The sequence below is a fragment of the Leopardus geoffroyi genome, chromosome B3, assembly GCF_018350155.1.
Source record: "Leopardus geoffroyi isolate Oge1 chromosome B3, O.geoffroyi_Oge1_pat1.0, whole genome shotgun sequence".
Classification (NCBI taxonomy): domain Eukaryota; kingdom Metazoa; phylum Chordata; class Mammalia; order Carnivora; family Felidae; genus Leopardus; species Leopardus geoffroyi.
The window spans coordinates 1,884,570-1,902,463 of NC_059337.1; the positions used below are offsets into that span (position 1 = coordinate 1,884,570).

Sequence of the window (17,894 nt, forward strand, 5' to 3'; positions counted from 1 at the left end):
TTATTAAATGGCTTTTTTGGTCAGATGCCTTTGCAAGATGTTTTACATAAGCCCGCTCTGTCATCCTCTCGGAAAAGTAGGGTAGGTGGGAGTCCAAGCGTTTCACGGGTACTTGTGCAGCGGTGGAGGGGCGGGGGGTGGCGGGGACAGCCTCTCCTGGCCTTTCCAGCGCATCAGGGGGTCAGAGAGCACCAGAAGAGTCTGTTATTATGAGAGCAGTTTCATGCACAATTATACTCAAACACGTCCAAGCAAATTATTCCATTTTCATTGTAGCTCATCTAAAAGAGTTCATTTTATATTCTTTAGGACTCCACCTTTTCCTCTGAAAAAATGATTTTTTTTTTAAATTAAAATGAAGTCATGCTAGGTCTTATTATTTACTTATTTATTTAAGTGTAGTTTTATTTATTTTGAGAGAGAGAGAGCGCGTGCACACAGAGGAGGGGCAGAGGGCGAGAATCCACACTGTCAGTGCAGAGCCCCGTCTGGGGCTCGATCTCACGAACCGATCGTGACCTGAGCCAAAACTGAGCCGCCCTGGTGCTCCGGGTCTTAACTTATTTTTGCTTGGACCCAGAGTCAAGAACAAAGTTGTTCCGAGCGTGGGCTTAGGCCTGACACCCTTTCCTGCACCGCCCTCGGAAGGAAATGTCGTACCCCCACGTGGGTGCACCTTACAGAACTCGGGTAACATGTGTCCCGATGTGTTTCGAGACCCGCGAGGAGGTTTTGGAAAGGCTGCGCTGACGGGGCACGCACGTCACCGTGCAAGCCTGCCTGTGACGCCCTCGTGGTCCGTCCCATCTTATTACCGTCACGCTGTCTGTTCAAGAAAAGGGCACCTTGTCTTTGAGTTTACAGATTTCAGGTTGGGTCTGTCCGACTCCACGGGGCCTGGGCCGTGTGCTCCCGCCTGGGGCCTCTGCCGACCGCTGTGCTCCCGTGGCTCCGGCTGGACCGCGGTCCCGGCCTCCTCTGTGCCCCCGGCAGGAGGGAGAGTGAGGCGCGTCCAGGGCCTGGTCCGTCGAGCACAGACATCCAAACAGTTTCAGGAAGATGTTTCTGTGTCTTTTTCTAAAGATTTTATTCTTAAGTGATCTCTCCAGCCAAGGTGGGGCTCGAACTCACAACCCCACCATCAAGAATCACCTGCTGTACCAACTGAGCTGGCCAGGCCCCCCGGGAGATTTTTCCCATAATGACCTTGAGAGTCTGACTTTTACCCTCCCTCGGCTGCTCCACAGTGACTTGAGACTCTGTATCTTCCCAAACTTCTTTTTTTTCTTTTATTATTTTTTTTTCTTTGTAGGGGGAGAGGGGTGGAGGCAGAGGGAGGGAGGGAGGGAGAGAGAATCCCGATCAAGTTCCATGCTCAGTGCTGAGCCAGACATGGTGCTCGGTCCCACGTCCCTGGGATCATGACCTGAGCCGAAATCAAGAGCCGGTGTTCAACCAACTGAGCCCCCACAAGTGCCTTTTCCCAAACTTTTTTTTTTTTTAATTTTTTAACATGTATTTATTTTTGAGAGAGACAGAGCACAAGCGGGGGAGGGGCACACAGAATCCGAAGCAGGCGCCAGGCTCTGAGCTGTCAGCACACAGCCTGATGTGGGGCTCGAACCCGTGAGCCGTGAGGTCATGACCTGAGCCGAAGTCAGACACTCATCCGACTGAGCCCCCCAGCTGCCCTGTGTGTTGTTCTTTATTTCCCCAAAGACTCATAACCGGGGAGCAGTGGTTCACCCCCAGATCGCTATGCCGTCCAGTGAATGAGGTTGCTTCTAATGTTGCGTTTGGCACATTTTATTTTGCAGCCAGTGTTGGGAGAATACCCTGAGTGAGCATGCCCCAATTATCAACACTTCCAGAGGCTGTAATTACCTCGTGTATCAATGTCCCTTTTCCCCAAATTCCCTCGATCGGATGAAAAGAAACAGATACACAGCTGACCTCACTGGCCTCTAAACTTACTAATTTTTTCAAGCAGCGTTAACGCAGCAGCCACTTTAAAACGCGTTTCCTTGCTTTTCACCGTTGGAGTGAACGTACGAATGTGTTCGCGAAACATCGTGTGAACGTTAAAGAAAAAGTCTAAACCGACACTGTACTTTTAAAGAAGAAAAGAAACGTGTTTCAGGTGATCGTGCTTTTTTCATCTTTATGACAATTAAACGATGAGGCCTGTGACTCAGCTTTGGCCACAGAGCGTGAGAGACGGGCTTACCGTTCCCGTGCCCGTGGACGGAGGGTGCCGTGAGCGGCGGTGGTTTTCGGCGGGTCCTGGTGATGCACTCGCTTTCCCCGGACACTCCTTTTACTCCGAGGCTTTGCCCTGAAGTTTGTTAGGGTTTCTCAGCATCCCCGACCTCGCCTTCCGTTCACATTCATGTTACCTTGTGTATTTAGCTTTGTCCTATGTCCGAAGGTATTTCCACCAGGAATCCTGGCTCTGAAACATTTAAAATACTGACTTCAAAGTCCGTGGCACCGTGCCAAGCATGCTTCTTGAGGAGATAAGTGGACACACTCTTGACACAGGGCGAAGTCAAGGTCCCTTAACTTAAACAGGACGCAGGTGTCGTGGGGAGGCTCGGCTTGTCCGTGTTTGTAGACGGATGAGAAAGCCCCACGTTAGAACGAAAACAAGAGGCCTTTACGTTCTCGGCGGAGTGATGGTTCCCACAGGACAACCTGCCCGGCTGACCCTGGGTGCGGGGGCTCCCGGGGGCCGACGGGAGCAGAGAAGTGGGCACCCCAAACCCGGCGTCGCTCGTGATGCAGGGCAGGTGGTAGACATTTGGGGAGGTCGGAGGGGGGAACCTTGTAGGTTTCTGGGGGGCTACTGTGCACGTGGCGTTGCCTGCTTCAGGGTGCCGCCATTTGGGGCCCAGGCTCGCCCCTGGCAAAACGCGGGGGACTTGAGTTCCCTGGGTCGTGTCCGAAGTAACTCTTACCTAAGGCCTAGGAAAAGATGCTTGCTCTCAGCCTTGACGGATGGACTCCTCTTTGCTAGTTTGCAGACAGGACATTCCAGAAGCTCGTACCCAGATCCCCAAGAAGATGCTGAACTTTGAGGGCGTGATCTATCCATTGGCACGATAACCACGTATGGAATTGACTTGCGATTTGTCTGAACACGGTCTTTGGCTAGAACCACGTTCCCTTCCCGGGAAGAAACGCCTCCGGGGTACGATCTCCCCCCTACCCCCCCCTGCCCTGAATGTGGGTATCGTTTCCCTTCCCTTGTGGGACTTCAAGTCTCATTGCCGGTGTGGGACCTGCCACAGAGCGGTCGATCGCACACCCCATCGTGCTGGTGCACGCTTGGTGAGTGGCTCAGGAAGGAAAAGACCCCACGCAGACCCGTGTTCGGGAGACGTGTGTGAAGGAGGTGGGACCGGAGTGGACCTGAGGGACCCCGAGTTTTCTCGCCGGAGGGAAGGCATGAGCACGGTCCAGGCAGAAGGTGTTTATGAGACAGGGAGGAGTCTGACTGCCGGAGAAGGTTCGTTGGGAGAGAAAATAAAAGGTTGGTGTGGTAAGGTGGGGCCAGATTATAGAGGTTAATCTGAAGACGTGGGTTTTACCCGAAGGCTAGTGATTTGCTGAAGGGGTGTGATTAGCAAAGGAACATAATACAGGTTTCTTCTTGTCTCTCTGTCTCTCTTTCATTATTGTTGGGTGTTTTTTTAAGATTTTATTTTTAAGTCCTCTCTGCACCCAACGTAGGGCTTGAGCTCACAACCCTGAGATCGAGAGTCGCACGCCCCACCGACTGAGCCGGCCAGGTGCCCTGCTCTGTCTCTCTTTTATTTAGTTAGTTAATTTATTTATTTATTTTAAAGTTTATTTATTATTGAGAGACAGAGAGAGACAGAGCATGAGCAGGGGAGGGGCAGAGAGAGGAGGAGACACAGAATCAGAAGCAGGCTCCAGGCTCCGAGCTGTCAGCACAGAGCCTGACGCGGGGCTCGAACTCATGAACCGTGAGATCATGACCTGAGCCGAAGTGGGACGCTCGACCGACGGAGCCACCCAGGCCCCCCTCTCTGTCTCTCTTTTAAAGGAGGGGGTCTGTGGTAGTGGGATGGATGGGGGAGGGGTGGAGTGGAAGTCGTGGTGTGGTGGCTTATGTGCTGCATCGGGGCGAGGGCGGATCTGAGAGGGGAGAGGCGAGGTCAGAAATGGAGGGGGGGCCCGGCCTGGGGATTCCCAGGCTCCGTGATGGGCAAGTGTGTGCAGTTAGCACGAGTCCGAGTAAGGCCGTGGATGGAAACCAGGTCAGCAGTCAGGAACTAGGACACCTGCCCCTTCACCGGCCCTAGAAGGAGATGCGCAAACCAGAAAGATGGGGCAGACTGGGTGGGTGGTTTGAGTGGTCAGGGGCCCTCTGGACAGCGTGAGCCTCACGGGGGAGGGCAGAGGCGATGATGGCGAGCCTTCCAGAAAGACCTCTGAGTAGCAGACCCGCGGCAGGGTGCCTGTGCTGATGTGCCCGCTCGCTCGCGCGCTGAACGGACAGGCAGGTCCTGTTAGATCGACCGCAGGATGCAACCACAGAGCAGAAGTGGGGTCAGGAAAGCGGCCGTCGGGCAAGCGTCTCCGCGCAGACACGGCGGGACTCAGCGGCTGACGGTGTGTGAGAGGCAGAGGGCAGACCAGAGGGAGACATGCGTCGTCCTTCTCCAGCGCGTGCGGTCAAGGCTCTGGTGATGAGCGAGGGAAAGACTGGGGGAGGGGCTACACGGAGTCCATCTGGGAGTGTGAAGTTCAGGGGGATGTGCCACGGAAGGGGGAGGGGCGGGGCTGAGCCGAGATGTCAGGAGTGCATCAACGCGTCAGGAACCCCGGCCGCGCGTCTCTCCGTTAACGGACGCTCGTGTGCGGTGACCGCGTGTCGGGGGCCGTGCAAGGCTGTGGCGCTGCACGGGGTCCACAGGGACAGACGCGAAGAGAAGAGGCTCCAGGAGAGGGAGCTCTGAGGGAGGCCCCGCTCAAGGGTGGGACGCGAGGAGGAGCGGAAGGAAGGAGGCGACAGCAGACGTGGCTCCGGGGAGGCCAGGGAGGCGCACGCCCCAGCGAACGGACGCTCAGCCAGCACCTGTCGCTCGTGCCCACGTCCTGCCCTCCTCGTACCTGTGGAGGTGGGGAAGCTCGGGGAGCTGTCTCTCGTCCTGACCCCAGGGTCCCCGCGTGACAGTGCGGTGTCAGCGAGCGCACGCAGTGGACTTTCCCGGGTGTCAGAGCACCCTCCGCTCCGCCCCATCCGCGTTCCGGGGCTCGGCCGGTGAGCAGGTGCCCACTTCACCCCATGTCACGTCTCCTCCTCCGTGGGCGTTTTCTTCTCCCCGTCCTGGTCGTTGCCCTTTACCTGTCTGTGCCGAAGCCGGGGCTGGGGCTTGATGACGGTAGAATGGTGAAGAAGTCCGAGGATTCTGGGGTTTGTAACCCTGGGGATCGAAGAAGGTGGGCTGTGGTTGATAGGGGACCCAGGGGATCAGAATTCCGGCCTCAGGAGAACGATGGGGTCAAAGAGGGATTAGTGGGGCTGTGGGAGAACAGGAGAATCAGGAGGGGGCGCTCAGAGATGGAAAGCTTCGTTGGGTGTGGTGCTCATACTTAAGATGGGGTGACACTAAGCCCTCTTGATGGTTCCTTGACGGTCCTGGGGTTCATCACGAATATCAGGGCCTCCTGGCCGCCTTCCAGTCTTTGTACAAACGTAACTCTGAGCTGTTCGGTGTATCCACCGGCCGGGCTCAGATTTCAGTGACCTGCTGGGGGTCGTGGGACCCCCGGGTCGGTCCCAGACTCCCCCATCAAGGAATGGTGGTGCTCCAGCGTGAGGCTGTCCTGTCACGAGTGCATTTCCTCTCGCCTCTCCCTGGAGATCAGTGTGCAGGAAATACCAGCTTAGGTCTTTGACTCAGGGCCACAGATTTTATGAGGACGCCCGGGGGGGAGTCTAGAAAAATGTGTCTCAGTTTGACATGCAGAGGGGCACGTGGTTGACCAAGAGCTCAAGAGGCCCTTGGCCCTCCTAGCGGTCCCCTGGGCTGATCTTGAATTATTTAATTTTTTTTTTTCCACGTTTATTTATTTTTGGGACAGAGAGAGACAGAGCATGGACGGGGGAGGGGCAGAGAGAGAGGGAGACACAGAATCGGAAACAGGCTCCAGGCTCTGAGCCATCAGCCCAGAGCCCGACGCGGGGCTCGAACTCACGGACCGCGAGATCGTGACCTGGCTGAAGTCGGACGCTTAACCGACTGCGCCACCCAGGCGCCCCTGATCTTGAATTTCTTGCCTCATCGACTACGATGTCCCAAGTCCTAACTACTCGTCTTATGTTTACACCTCATCTGCTTGGCCCCCCCATACTTCTGTGTGCCATCTGTGACTCACCAGCAGGCTGCACACTCCTCGAGTCCACTTATATCCATTTTTCTATCCCCAGACCAAAGGAGGTGCTCAGAAACTATTTTTTGAACCCGTTAAAAAAAAAAAAAAAAAAAAAAAAGGCAGTATTTTCCAGGCATAGCAGCAAATCCGCGGATTAATCGCCGTGTAACCAGGTCAGCGTCAGAACCGGGTTCAGACCTTTAGCTGGGTGCGTGACTTCACGACCCACTACTCTTCATAACGTACTCGCCCCTGCCTTCATCCTGACTTGGGATCCTGGACTGGCAACAAAGGGGAAGATGACCTGATGACCGAGCCACTGACAAGGTTTCAAGGACAGAAAGTGATGAGTGTGGTTACGGACACGTTGAGTTTGAAATTACGCGTAACCGACAACCCATGCGTTCAGAGCCCCGCCAGTCACTGGCTGTAGGGCCTCGGACAAGTCACTGTGCTGTCGAGTTCCTCCTGGATCCAAGGAGGACGAGGAGGACCCCTCGCAAGGTCATGTGACAATTCCGCTCCCTGGGGCCGGGGACCTCCTGCTCCCGGGGACTCAGGAGAAAGACCGGGGCTGCAAGTGAGAACTGGTTGTCAAAGTCACGGGGGTCAGTGAAGTCATCCCGAGAGAAGATGTAGGAGTGTAGGCAGACCACAGCGGGGGACACGAGGGAAGGGGACCGGGCTGGTTTGTGGTGGGGCTGGGGGAGGAACCTCCGTGTCCCCGAGGCCCAGGAGTGGATTCCAAGAAGGACGTCCTTGGTAGCGCAGACCGCCAAGGAGACATGGAACGGATAGCGTCCTCGGATAGCGGCCTGCAGGGCGTTGTGGGAGCAGAGGTTCCGCTCAGGGGCCCCCGGGTCAGGACGGGCTGGGGAGTGGCGGTGAGCATCGGGACTGCGGCCTGGAGGCGGAGGCACTGGGGAGGCTGGCCCGGTCTTAGATTCAGAGACCAGTTCTGTGTGGGTGGGGCCGAAGCTCCTGAGTCCCCAGAGGCTGGGGATCCCCACGCCTCCCCCCCCATCCCCGCCCGGGGTGGCAGGTGGGCCTGGTGTGCAGACAGGCACCTTCCAAAACGCTCGGGAGCACGGCCCAGCAGGCGGGGGAGGACCGCGTCGGGGGCAGACGCCTGGCCTCCCCGGCCTCCGGACTTGGAGTCCCCCACCCAGCGCCTGTGTCTGTGTCTGTGCCTGTGCCCGGGCAGCAGGGGGTGGGAGGTCTCCTTGTGAAAGACCTCCCGGTGTGGGGGGGCCCGGAGGTCGCGCTCCTGTCCCCACACCTGCCTGCGGAGGAGGGGCGCTCGCTGGAAGACAGAACGTCTCATGTTTTGCAAGTGAAGCCGGTGGACGTTTCTTCTGTTTTGCATGTGCTGTTTCCGCCTGCCGCCTGGTCCCCGGCCGGCAGGGCGTGACTTCTGGTTTATTTTGCGGTGAAGGTTTAGGACTTGGTGATTATTGATGTTTTTGAATGCTTTTCCCTCGATCCTGCCGTGTTTTCTTTTTCAAGTTATGAACTTAAAATGCCCCATATCTCACACAGGCTTTGTAAGCAGATTGCATTTACTGGCTCTGTTTTCCCTCTGTCTTTTTATTTAATTCGAGAGCTGAAAGGGATTTAGGATCTGGGCTGACCCTTGGTACTTAGTATCAGTGAGCATTTAGTCTGAGGAATCCACAAGCCCATTGGAATTTCTGAGTATGGAAAATTTCTAAGGAAGGGAATTTACTTTTTTTTTGTTGTTGTTGTTAAATTCTCAAGAAATTCAGGGGCGCCTGGGTGGCTCAGTCAGTTAAGTGGCCGACTTCAGCTCAGGTCATGATCTCACGGTTTGTGAATTCGCGTCCCATGTTGGGCTCTGTGCTGACAGCTCAGAGCCTGGAACCTGCTTTAGATTCTGTGTCTCCTTCTCTCTCTCTGCCCCCACCCCTGCTCACTCTCTCTCTCTCTCTCTCTCTCTCTCTCTCAAAAATAAATACACATAAGAAAAATTCGCAAAAAATTCAGATCGTCTCAGTTTGGAACCACTGGTCTCTACCTTTTTTCCCACCGAAAACAAAACCCTGGTGGTGCGGTGAAAAAGACACACTTCAGTGGCCTCGTCTGCACAGGGGAGCGTGGGCGCTGAGGCCCCTTATGAGTCCCTCCGAATATCTTTGATCCCTTCAAAGAATTACTTGCCCCCCTGCCCCACCCGTTCTCCAGCTCATCCTCTGTCGTCAGGCAGTATAGTAAAGACCGGACAAAGCGGTGGGAAAGTCCTGAGCGTGACACAAATCAGAGCGTTGGCCCAGGGCTTCACGGTTGGCAAAGCCCTCCCGGCACAGGAGCATCGGCGTTGGACACAGTGCTCCCCGAGTCCTTGCAGAAAGACCTCACAGTATTGCTTCCGTTATTTATTTTCTTAAACAAGTCAGTACCTAATAACGAAAGGAAACGAGAAGAGAGGGGCGCCCAGCTGGCTCAGTCGGTAGAGCACGCGACTCCCGATCTCGGGGTTGTGAGTTCATGCCCTCAAGCCCCACACTGGGCATAGAGATCACTTTAAAAAAAGAAAGAAAGAAATGAAAGTTCTGACTACCTGAAGATTAGCATCATGCCTTCTTTAATATGTTGATTTCAAGTCCCTTTTGCATTTATTGTTTTTGTTCTACGGAACATAATTGTGACCTCGTGTCTGTAGGGTGCTTTTTTCTGAACACAGTAGCTTGATTTCTCCCCACACTCTTAGTGTCTTTACGAGACGTAATTTTTAATGGTCTCGCGTTTCCTCATGGGCTTTACTTTTAGCGCAAAGTCTACCGTGAGTCGCAACGGTTTTTTGGGGGGCTGTCTCCATATCAGAACTATCTGGTGAACTTTTAAATCATTAGTTTTGGTTGTAAAATGTAGCAGCCAGATAGAAATGTCCCTAACACGTAAGCATCCAGCCTCGTGGACGGTAGAAGGTGCACAGTGACCAGACGTATCTTGTAAGCCTCATCCCACGAGGGTCACGGGCAACTTCAGGCACGTCTCTTCCCAGTCTGAGCGCCTCCCTTCCCGGTCCGCAGCCACTGCCCTCCCTCGTAAGGCTTCTGGTCCCTGCTTTGCCTTATGAGCTTTCTGCCCTGTTACGTATCCCCAACCAGTGACGCTGAATCTGGGCGGGCGGGCGTCTCTGGAAATGGCGCCACGTAGCGCGTCCTCTGCGCCTGCCCCTTTTCCTTACCAGTGTGTCCTTGGGTGCACAGGCGTGATGTGCGCTCTGGCGTGGCCGCACCCCGGTTTCTGCACCGACCCAGCTGCTGACGCTCAGGGTTGTCTCCGGCCGTGCAGACACATGCCCGCACACCGTCTCGTGTGTGTTTCTTGGCGCACTTGCGCACGTCTGGCCGTGGCCCGTGTGCCTGGGAGTAGTTACCAGGTCACAGGTGCGTGTCGGTACATCTCTTAGCGAGTGTCGCCAGCGTCTCCGAAGTGGTTCTGTGCACCTGTACGTTTGGTCGGTATCACGTGCTGGTTTTGAATTTTTTTCACGTTTATTCATTTATCTTGAGAGGGAGAGACAGAGCACGAGCAGGGGAGAGGCAGAGAGAGGGAGAGAGAGGGGATCCCAAGCAGGCCCCACGCTGTCAGCACAGAGCCGGACGCAGGGCTCGAACCCACGAAACCTGAGATCGTAACCAGAGGCGAAGTCAAGAGTCTGTCCCTCCCTGCCGTTTAGATTTCTTCTTTTATTGTAGAAAATGCTGTATTTTTTTGTTGGGTTGTCTTTTTCTCGCCGCCCTGTAGTAATTCTCTATACATCCCAGGTACGAGCCCTCTGGTGGTCACGTGCTGAGGCAAGGGGCTTTTCCCCTTTGGTGGCTTTGCCTTTTCGCTTGCTGACCGGTGAGTTCTGATGACCGGATGTTCTTGACTTTGATTCAACATAATCGTCAGTGTTTCCCCGTTACGGCGAGTGCTTTGCGTTTTACCTGGTGACGTTTCCGAGTGGAAGCTCTGGGTCCGAAGCGTCGGTGGTCAGCGGGGATGTGAGTCCGGATGTGGCAGGTGAAACTTGCAGGGACCATCCTGGGCGTCGGATGCTGGCCGAAGGGAAGCCAGGAGCTAATGGGTCTCGCGGGGAAGTGGCTCCAGCCTCTGTGCGGCGCTTGGGGGCGGTCACCGTGGAGGTCACGTTCCCTGACGTTGGACGGGTTCTGTCCCCCACCCCCCAGCAGCGGGCCGTGCCCCTTGAGTCTCGGCCCATTTCTGCCGTGTTTGTTCAGGGTGGCCCCGAGGTCCAGGGGGCACCGTGTGCGGGACGAGACCCCGAAAACACAGGTGGGGCCATGACGATAGAAAGCGACGTTGACACGCACTCATTGCGGCGGAAGGCTGCCCTGCGTCACCCCCGCCTTTCTGCGCACCTGCCGGGGCCGGCGTCCCGCTGTGGTGCCCCGACGACCTGTGGGCTCTCGCTTTCCGTTTCCAGCCCTGCTGGTCTGAGTCCTCAGCCCTGCGTTCGCTGCCTTCAGTTTGCATTTTCCTCCTCCTCTTCTCTTTCTCTGTGATTTAGGGCTCGTTGGTTTGTAATCCACAGCAGAGGGAGGGGCCCACGCTCTAAATGTGGGACTTCTGCTCTCTCCGGGCGTCTGCGGACCCCCCACCTCCCCATCCCGTGAAGCGTCCCCTGGCCGCTATGCTTGGGGGAGGGGTCACAGACAGTTCTGGAATCTGATGCACATCGTGCAGGGCGGAGGGGGCCCCAGCCTTATGTCTGCTCCCCTCACGGGTCCCTGAGCCCTCGGTTAAACGCTCCTGCTGAGGTGGAAGGGCCCTGCGGTGGCCTCCCTCAGTAGAGCGTTTCCCCGCGAGGTGGTCTGCTGGAACACTACGACGGGTTCCTCTCTGGCACCGCCGTCCTTTGGGCCTCATCGAGGGGCTCTGTGTTCTAGAATCCTTGGTCTCTGCCTTAGATTCGGGACGGGATGCCGCGGCCATCAGTTCCTTCCTCGAACCTCTCCATAAAACTCCTCCTGCTGACCGTTTTCTACTAACCTGTCCTTCCGACTGACGTGAAGCCCCAGGCACGACCCCCAAGACCTTTATCCCGGGACCCTCTTCTGCAGGCACAGGTGCCCTGGGTGGCGTTAGGTGCCAGGGGCTGGGGCCGCACGGGCTCTTCGCTTCAGTGAGAGAGGGCGGATCGGGTTCGGGCACGTGTTTTTCTGCGGGAGGACAGAGCAGCTCCTACGTTGTGGTTTCTTAATTTGTCGTACTCTTCTCTGCACCTGCCCCCGTGTGATTCTGAATAGCCCCATAACTGTCTCCCTGTCCCCTTGCACACATCTGTCACCGTCCTGCACACCCCCGAAGGGTGAGTCTTCCCAGAGCATTCACTCTGTCCCCATCACCTTGCCCTTGGACAGCTCCCGCTCCCCTCATCATCTGCAGGATGAGCGCTAACCCTTTAGCCGGCCCGCCCGCCTCTGGCTCTGCCCTCAGCCACCCTGAGCCGTGCACCTGCCCCGCGCTTTCCCACGAGGCACTGTTTCCCGGTGCTGCTCACGGAGAAAGTCCTTTTTATCCCCGCGTGTGCAAGTCCCGTCTGTCCCCGTGGCGCAGCTCAGGTGCCGGCTGTTCACAGGCCACGTCCCCGCGCACACCCGCGGAAATGTGGCCATTCCCTCCCCGAAGACCTTCTCGAGAACCCCCGTTTTCCCATGGAGTTCGGGGGAGCTTGAGGGGGCAGCAGGCCGGCCTGAAGTCCCGACCGTCCGTGTCACCGAAGGCCGTAATCAGAAAGCGTCACGCTCTGCGTGAGCTGCAGGAGGAGGGAGACTGTTGGCTCCATCGGCCGATGCCAGAGCATCTCCCAGGTGCCTGTGCCGATCGGGACTCGCACAGCGGTGTGTGGGAGCCCCGTCCTCGTCCTTGCTCGCCCTTGACGTTGCACGTTGTCTCCCATCCCAGCCTTCGCGGCGTGCTCCCGCCAGGCCGGGGCCTCGCCAGGACGTCCGCCTGCTTCCCACCGGGACGGGCACGGTGCACCCTTCTCTCTAGAGCCGCGACCCGCAGGCTGCACTTGGGACTCTTCTCTGTTCCGCCGGCCGGAGCCGAGTCCTCTGGGGGACCGGGGAGTGTGGCTACGTGCCCCGTGTCCCTTCTCCCAACGAAACGCCGGGAAGGAGTGGCTCGGGAGACCATTGGTGGGTGGAGAAGCTGAGATTAGCCTGCAGGAGACACTGAAGAAAATATAGGCGTCTTCAAATTAATCATCTCTCTGTACCTTCCTCTGATAGACATTAATTCCTTTCATGTTTTATTAAAACCTCCCTTGAAGGGCTCTTGATAACAATAGTATAATTTGCCAAACGTGCGTCCGCTTCTATTTCAGAAATACGTTTGTGATTATCGGAGAAACCGTAAAGAGGGAGGAATAAGAAACGAGATGCCCGTGAATACCAAAATGGAATTTATAACGCGTTCATTTCATTCGTCCCTCCCGCTCCCAAAAATGTCACGTCCGTTATTTTTGCGAAACGTTACAGAAGGGGGAATCCCAGTCCCTTAGGACAGAGATAGCCCCTAACATCTGTCTCTGTGACGTTCACGTTCGTTTTAAGCTGAAGCGTGTAAGTCAGATGATGTCATTTTACACCGGTAGCCGTGGGGGTTTCGCGAGTTTAAGCGAGCAAGGGCTTGCCTCTCTGTCCTCCCCCGTACGTGAGCTAACGGCGTGCGCCCTCTGGTCTCTGCAGGTACGGCGTGAGTCCTGAGAACATCATCCTGTACGGCCAGAGCATCGGGACCGTCCCCACGGTGGACCTGGCCTCGCGTTACGAGTGTGCCGCCGTCATCCTCCACTCGCCTCTGATGTCAGGCTTGCGCGTGGCTTTTCCGGATACCAGGAAAACGTACTGCTTCGATGCGTTCCCCAGGTAAGCTCGCACCTGTGCCAGTGCTGGGGCGTCCGACGACCCGAGTTCAGCCGCCACCGTTAGCTGTGGGCACCGATGAATACTTCCTGAATGTGCCCAGGACTCAGACCCTGCGCCGGGCACGTTGGGGGTGTGGCGGCCACGGGGACGCATCCGTCCGCCAGAGACTCCGTCCTCTGGGCCTCGCTCATCTGTAGAACTCTCCCAGATGATGTGCAAGGACCTTGCTGGGACTGACATCCAGGATTAGCTGGCTCGGCTGTGAATGCAAGATAAAAAGAGCCGTGCCCACGTATCCTAAAAACACCTCCCGTTCAGTAGTCGCTCGTTCACGGAGACGGGCGCGTACGGTTGGACTGCAAAGGGCTCGATGCAAAATGGACGGTGAGGCCATTAGTGGTCTCCACGCTGACGTGCAAACCGCGAGCACCGTCAGGTTTGAAATCTCTTCCTCTTTCGGTCAGACGGGACGGGCGAGGGAACAGGTGAGGTGAGCCGCTGGCGGGCCAGTGGCTTCCGTGCTGGGCTGACAGGCCGCTGTCCTGACATAAGTGCGCAAACCCAGCCCGGCCCCAGACCCCTGCGAGCTGTCCGTGTGGCCTTGCTGTTCCGCCCCCACCCCCTTGGCCGAGCGCCTGGCCGAGAGCCCTGGGCCGGGTCCTCCCCGGCCGGCTTCCGGGAGGCAGCACATTCGCCACCTGCCCGTCCTTGCCGTTTCCTCGTCCCGCTAATGGAAGGAGCAGGAATGGCCGAATCCACCCCGCTCCAAATGCAGAAACCGCGAGCCGGTGGCTTCTTGAATACCTCTGCTGGAAAATTTCACTTGTTTTTTTTTTTTTTTACAATCCGAGTTGAGAAGGAGTGCCTGGCTGGCTCGGTCGCTGGAGCGTACGACTCATGGTCTTGGGGTTGTGAGTTTGAGGCCCACGTTGGGCAGAGATTACTTTAAAAAAAAAAAATCTTTAAAAAAAAAAAAAAGAAAAACAAAAATCTGGGCTTGAGGAAAGTACTTTTCCTAAAAACGATTTGCCCGCTCAACCTGTCCCGTCGCACGTTGCTGAAGCGGTCTGGGATCGTCACGGCGGGACTGGCCGGCAGGAGAAGCCTCGGCAGAAATAAAGCCCAGTTTTAGGGTTTTGATCGACCCACTCGTGGCTGTCATTCTGCTCTTGCCGGAGGGGAAAGAACACCATTTGGTTACATAAACGTCCGCCCAGACTGTCTCCTCTTACAGAACGAGGCCTTCTGATAGCACCTTGGGCGAACTTGAGTTCTGTGCGGTTTGTACCAGGGTTTAATGAGATGCAGCTTCATGGGAAGCTTGACCCAGCTGCAGATTCCTAGCGGCGTGGCTGGGAATGCTAAGTGGGGCGAGTGCTCCTCAGACGTGGCCTTATTTGTGCCGAATTGGTAATGAGAGGCCAGTTTGTTGAAAGGGAGATGTTTGGCGTGTTTTGTGGGAAGCGATGTTAGGAGTTACCGGGGCAACAAAATGAATAGGTTGCTTCCTGACTCAAATTAGCATATACCTTAAAATATAGCCATGGCAACTAATTGCAGCTTATTAATTAACAGTGAACCCAGCAACTAATCCTTGCTGGCTGTGTCTGGTCCGTCAGGCACCGGGCTGAACATTCCGCCACGAGCCTTCCTCACTTAACTCTTCGCCACAGCCTTAAGTTGGTCAAGTTACAAAGGACTCATTTTACAGATTAGGAAACTGAGGCTGAGTCAGGTGAGCTGTTTGCCGAATTAAAGTAGGGGCGTGGGGACTGCCAGAAAGTGCCCTGGACGATTACTATGATGGATTCCAAACCACGGGCAGTCATGCAGGTGTTCTCTTAGAGCTCTGTTGGTGCTTCTGTCTTTAAAAAAAGGTATTTCCTGTTTCCTTTTTCTATTACAAAAAAAGAAAGAAAGAAAGAAAGAAAGGAGAGAGAGAGAGAGAGAAAGAAAAAGAAGGAAGGAAGAAAGAAAGAAAGAAAGAAAGAAAGAAAAGAAAAAGAAGGAAGAAAGGAAGAAAGAAAGGAGAGAAAAGAAAGAAAGAAAGAAAAGAAAGAAAGGAAAGAAAGAAAGAAGGAAGGGAGAGAGAGAGAGAAATAAAAAGAAGGAAGGAAGGAAGAAAAGAAAGAAAAAGAAAAGAAAGGAAAGAAAGAAGGAAGAAAGAAAGAAAAAGAAAAGAAAGGAAGGAAAGAAGGAAGACAGAAAGAAAGAAAGAGAGAGAAAGAAAAAGAAAGAAGGAAGAAAGAGAAAGAAAGAAAGGAAGAAAGAACAGAAAAAGAAGGAAGAAAGGAAGGAAGAAAGGAGAGAAAAGAAAGAAAGAAAGAAAGAAAGAAAGAAAGAAAGAAAGAAAGGAAAGAGAAAGAAAGAAAGAAAGAAAGAAAGAAGGAAGGAAGGAAGGAAGAAAAGAAAGAAAGGAAAGAAAGAAGGAAGAAAGAAAGAAAGAAAGAGAAAGAAAGGAAGAAAGAAAAGAAAAAGAAAGAAAGAGAAAAAGAAAAGAAAGAAAGGAAAGAAAGAAGGAAGGAAGGAAAGAAAGAAAGAAAGAAAGAAGGAAGGAAGGAAGGAAGGAAGGAAACAAAGAAAGAAAGAGAAAAGAAAGGAAGAAAGAAAAGAAAAAGAAAGAAAGAGAAAAAGAAAAGAAAGAAAGGAAAGAAAGAAGGAAGGAAGGAAGGAAGGAAACAAAGAAAGAAAGAGAAAAGAAAGGAAAGAAAGAAGGCGCCGGGGTGGCTCAGTCGGTTGAGGGCCCAACTCTTGATTTCAACTCAGGTCGTGATCTCACGGTTCGTGGGCTGGAGCCCCGTGTTGGGCTCTGCACTGACAGTGTGGATGGAACCTGCTTGGGATTCTCGCTCTCTCTCCCTCCTGCTTGCACTGTCTCTTTCTCAAAATAAATAAGAAAACTTAGAAAAGAAAAGAAAAGAAAAAGAAAGCTTCAAGTTAAAAAAAAAAAAGGAGTCGTGATCATTATTTGGTTTGTAGCTTATTTTCCTTTACATTTAGACTCAGACATCTAACTGGCGACAGTGTCCAGGCTGTAGAGATTCTCCTGAATTGCGCAGAACAGCCCCAGGTCTGTTCCGTCAGTAAATATCTTTCTAAGTGAATATAACTGGACTCCCAGATTCTCAGAAGAAGGAGTCTCGTTAAAATTAAACAGGAGAAATGGGGCGGCTCCTGGGGGGCTCAGTCGGTTCAGCGTCTGACTTCGGCTCAGGTCGTGATCTCGCGGTCCGTGAGTTCGGGCCCCGCGTCGGGCTCTGTGCCGACCGCTGGGAGCCTGGAGCCTGCTTCGGATTCTATGTCTCCCTCGCTCTCTCTGCCCTTCCCCTGCTCGCGCTCTGTTTTCTCTCAAAAATAAATAAACATTAAAAAAAAAATTAAACAGGAGAAAAGCGGGTTGGGGATCTGCGAGATTGCATGCCGGCACCCCTGGCCCTGGTCTTGGCAAATCCCTGGCACGTCCTGAAACCATCGGAGGCATCACGAGTCACTCATAAAGGTTGTGTGCGCTTGTCTCGAGAGCTCTGTGACCTGCACAGGCTCAGGCCTGTGGTGGTGATGCCTCCCTGGGGGGAGCGCCCTCCGTGGTCACCGGGAGGTGGGCTTTCCTGTCTCCTCCTTTCTCGTTGGAGAGTGAGGCAGGTGTTGTACGGAAAGGGCAAAGCGCCTGGCTGTGGAAGACGTTTACTCTTTCAGCAGCGGGGTCCCCGAAGACGGTAACACTTTGTCTCCTCGGTAGCGGTGGCCGGGACCAAACACAGAAAGAAGTCACGGGCGGGGGACTCTGGGGAGGACACCCGGCCACATCCGCCTCTCTTGCCGCGTCCCCAGGTTAAGTGGGGGTCTGTCCGTGGGCGAAGTCGCCTGCCCAGCCGGCCAACGAGGCTTGAGGTCTTGAGCTTCTCTTTGGGAAATGTCTTCGGACCCTGCAGCACATTCCTTTGGAGATCCTCAAATATCCATCCTTTGAGGGTAGATTTGATTCTTGTCAACCGTCCGAAATCATTTGGACTCAAAGCTAGGCGCTGCATTGTGTTTACAATGCTAAGTAGCACAGTGTTTATGGAAAGCGAGGCATCAGCACTTAGGAAGTGAGGTTTGTGGGGATCTTGTCCATTGATTCTGAAGCCGTCTCGCCAAGAAGACGGAGACCCTGGGCCGTGTGGATTAGGTGTTCAGCTTTCCGAAGAGACGCTCTGGCGGACATGCTAAGTTCTGGCCTATTTATTTTTTTAAAGAAATCCTCTCTCCAAAACATGAATATGTCCGAAATATTAGTTACTGGATGGTTAGTCCGGAGGCTTTTAGCCGTTCTGTTTTTAATGAAATACTTGAACGAAAACACAGTGACCAAGCGCGGTATGGTGTTCTTGACCGGATCCTGGAACAGAAAAAGGGCATCAGTGGAAAAACTAACAAAAACCCAAGCAAGGTCTGGAGTTTAGGTTACGGTGACATGCTGACATTGGTTTCTTGGTTCCGACAATCGTGCCGTGGCAATGTATGGTGTGAGCCTTACGGGAGACGGGCTGGGGCGCACAGGAACTCTATTATCTTTGCACCTTTTCTGGAAATCCAAGATTA

At 54.3% G+C, this 17,894-nt stretch overlaps 1 protein-coding gene and 1 non-coding gene across 2 annotated transcripts in view; both read left to right on the forward strand.

Moving 5' to 3' along the window:
• The window catches only part of ABHD17C (abhydrolase domain containing 17C, depalmitoylase), a 50,512-nt gene that overhangs the window by 30,760 nt on the left and 1,858 nt on the right, over positions 1-17,894 (forward strand). Inside the window, exon 2 of the mRNA XM_045452264.1 lies at positions 13,131-13,310. Within this exon, the coding sequence (XP_045308220.1) occupies positions 13,131-13,310 (180 nt within the window). The remainder of the gene's footprint in view (positions 1-13,130; positions 13,311-17,894) is intronic.
• Positions 8,855-8,935, forward strand: TRNAG-CCC. Its single transcript has one exon. It is a non-coding gene; the product is annotated as a tRNA-Gly (tRNA).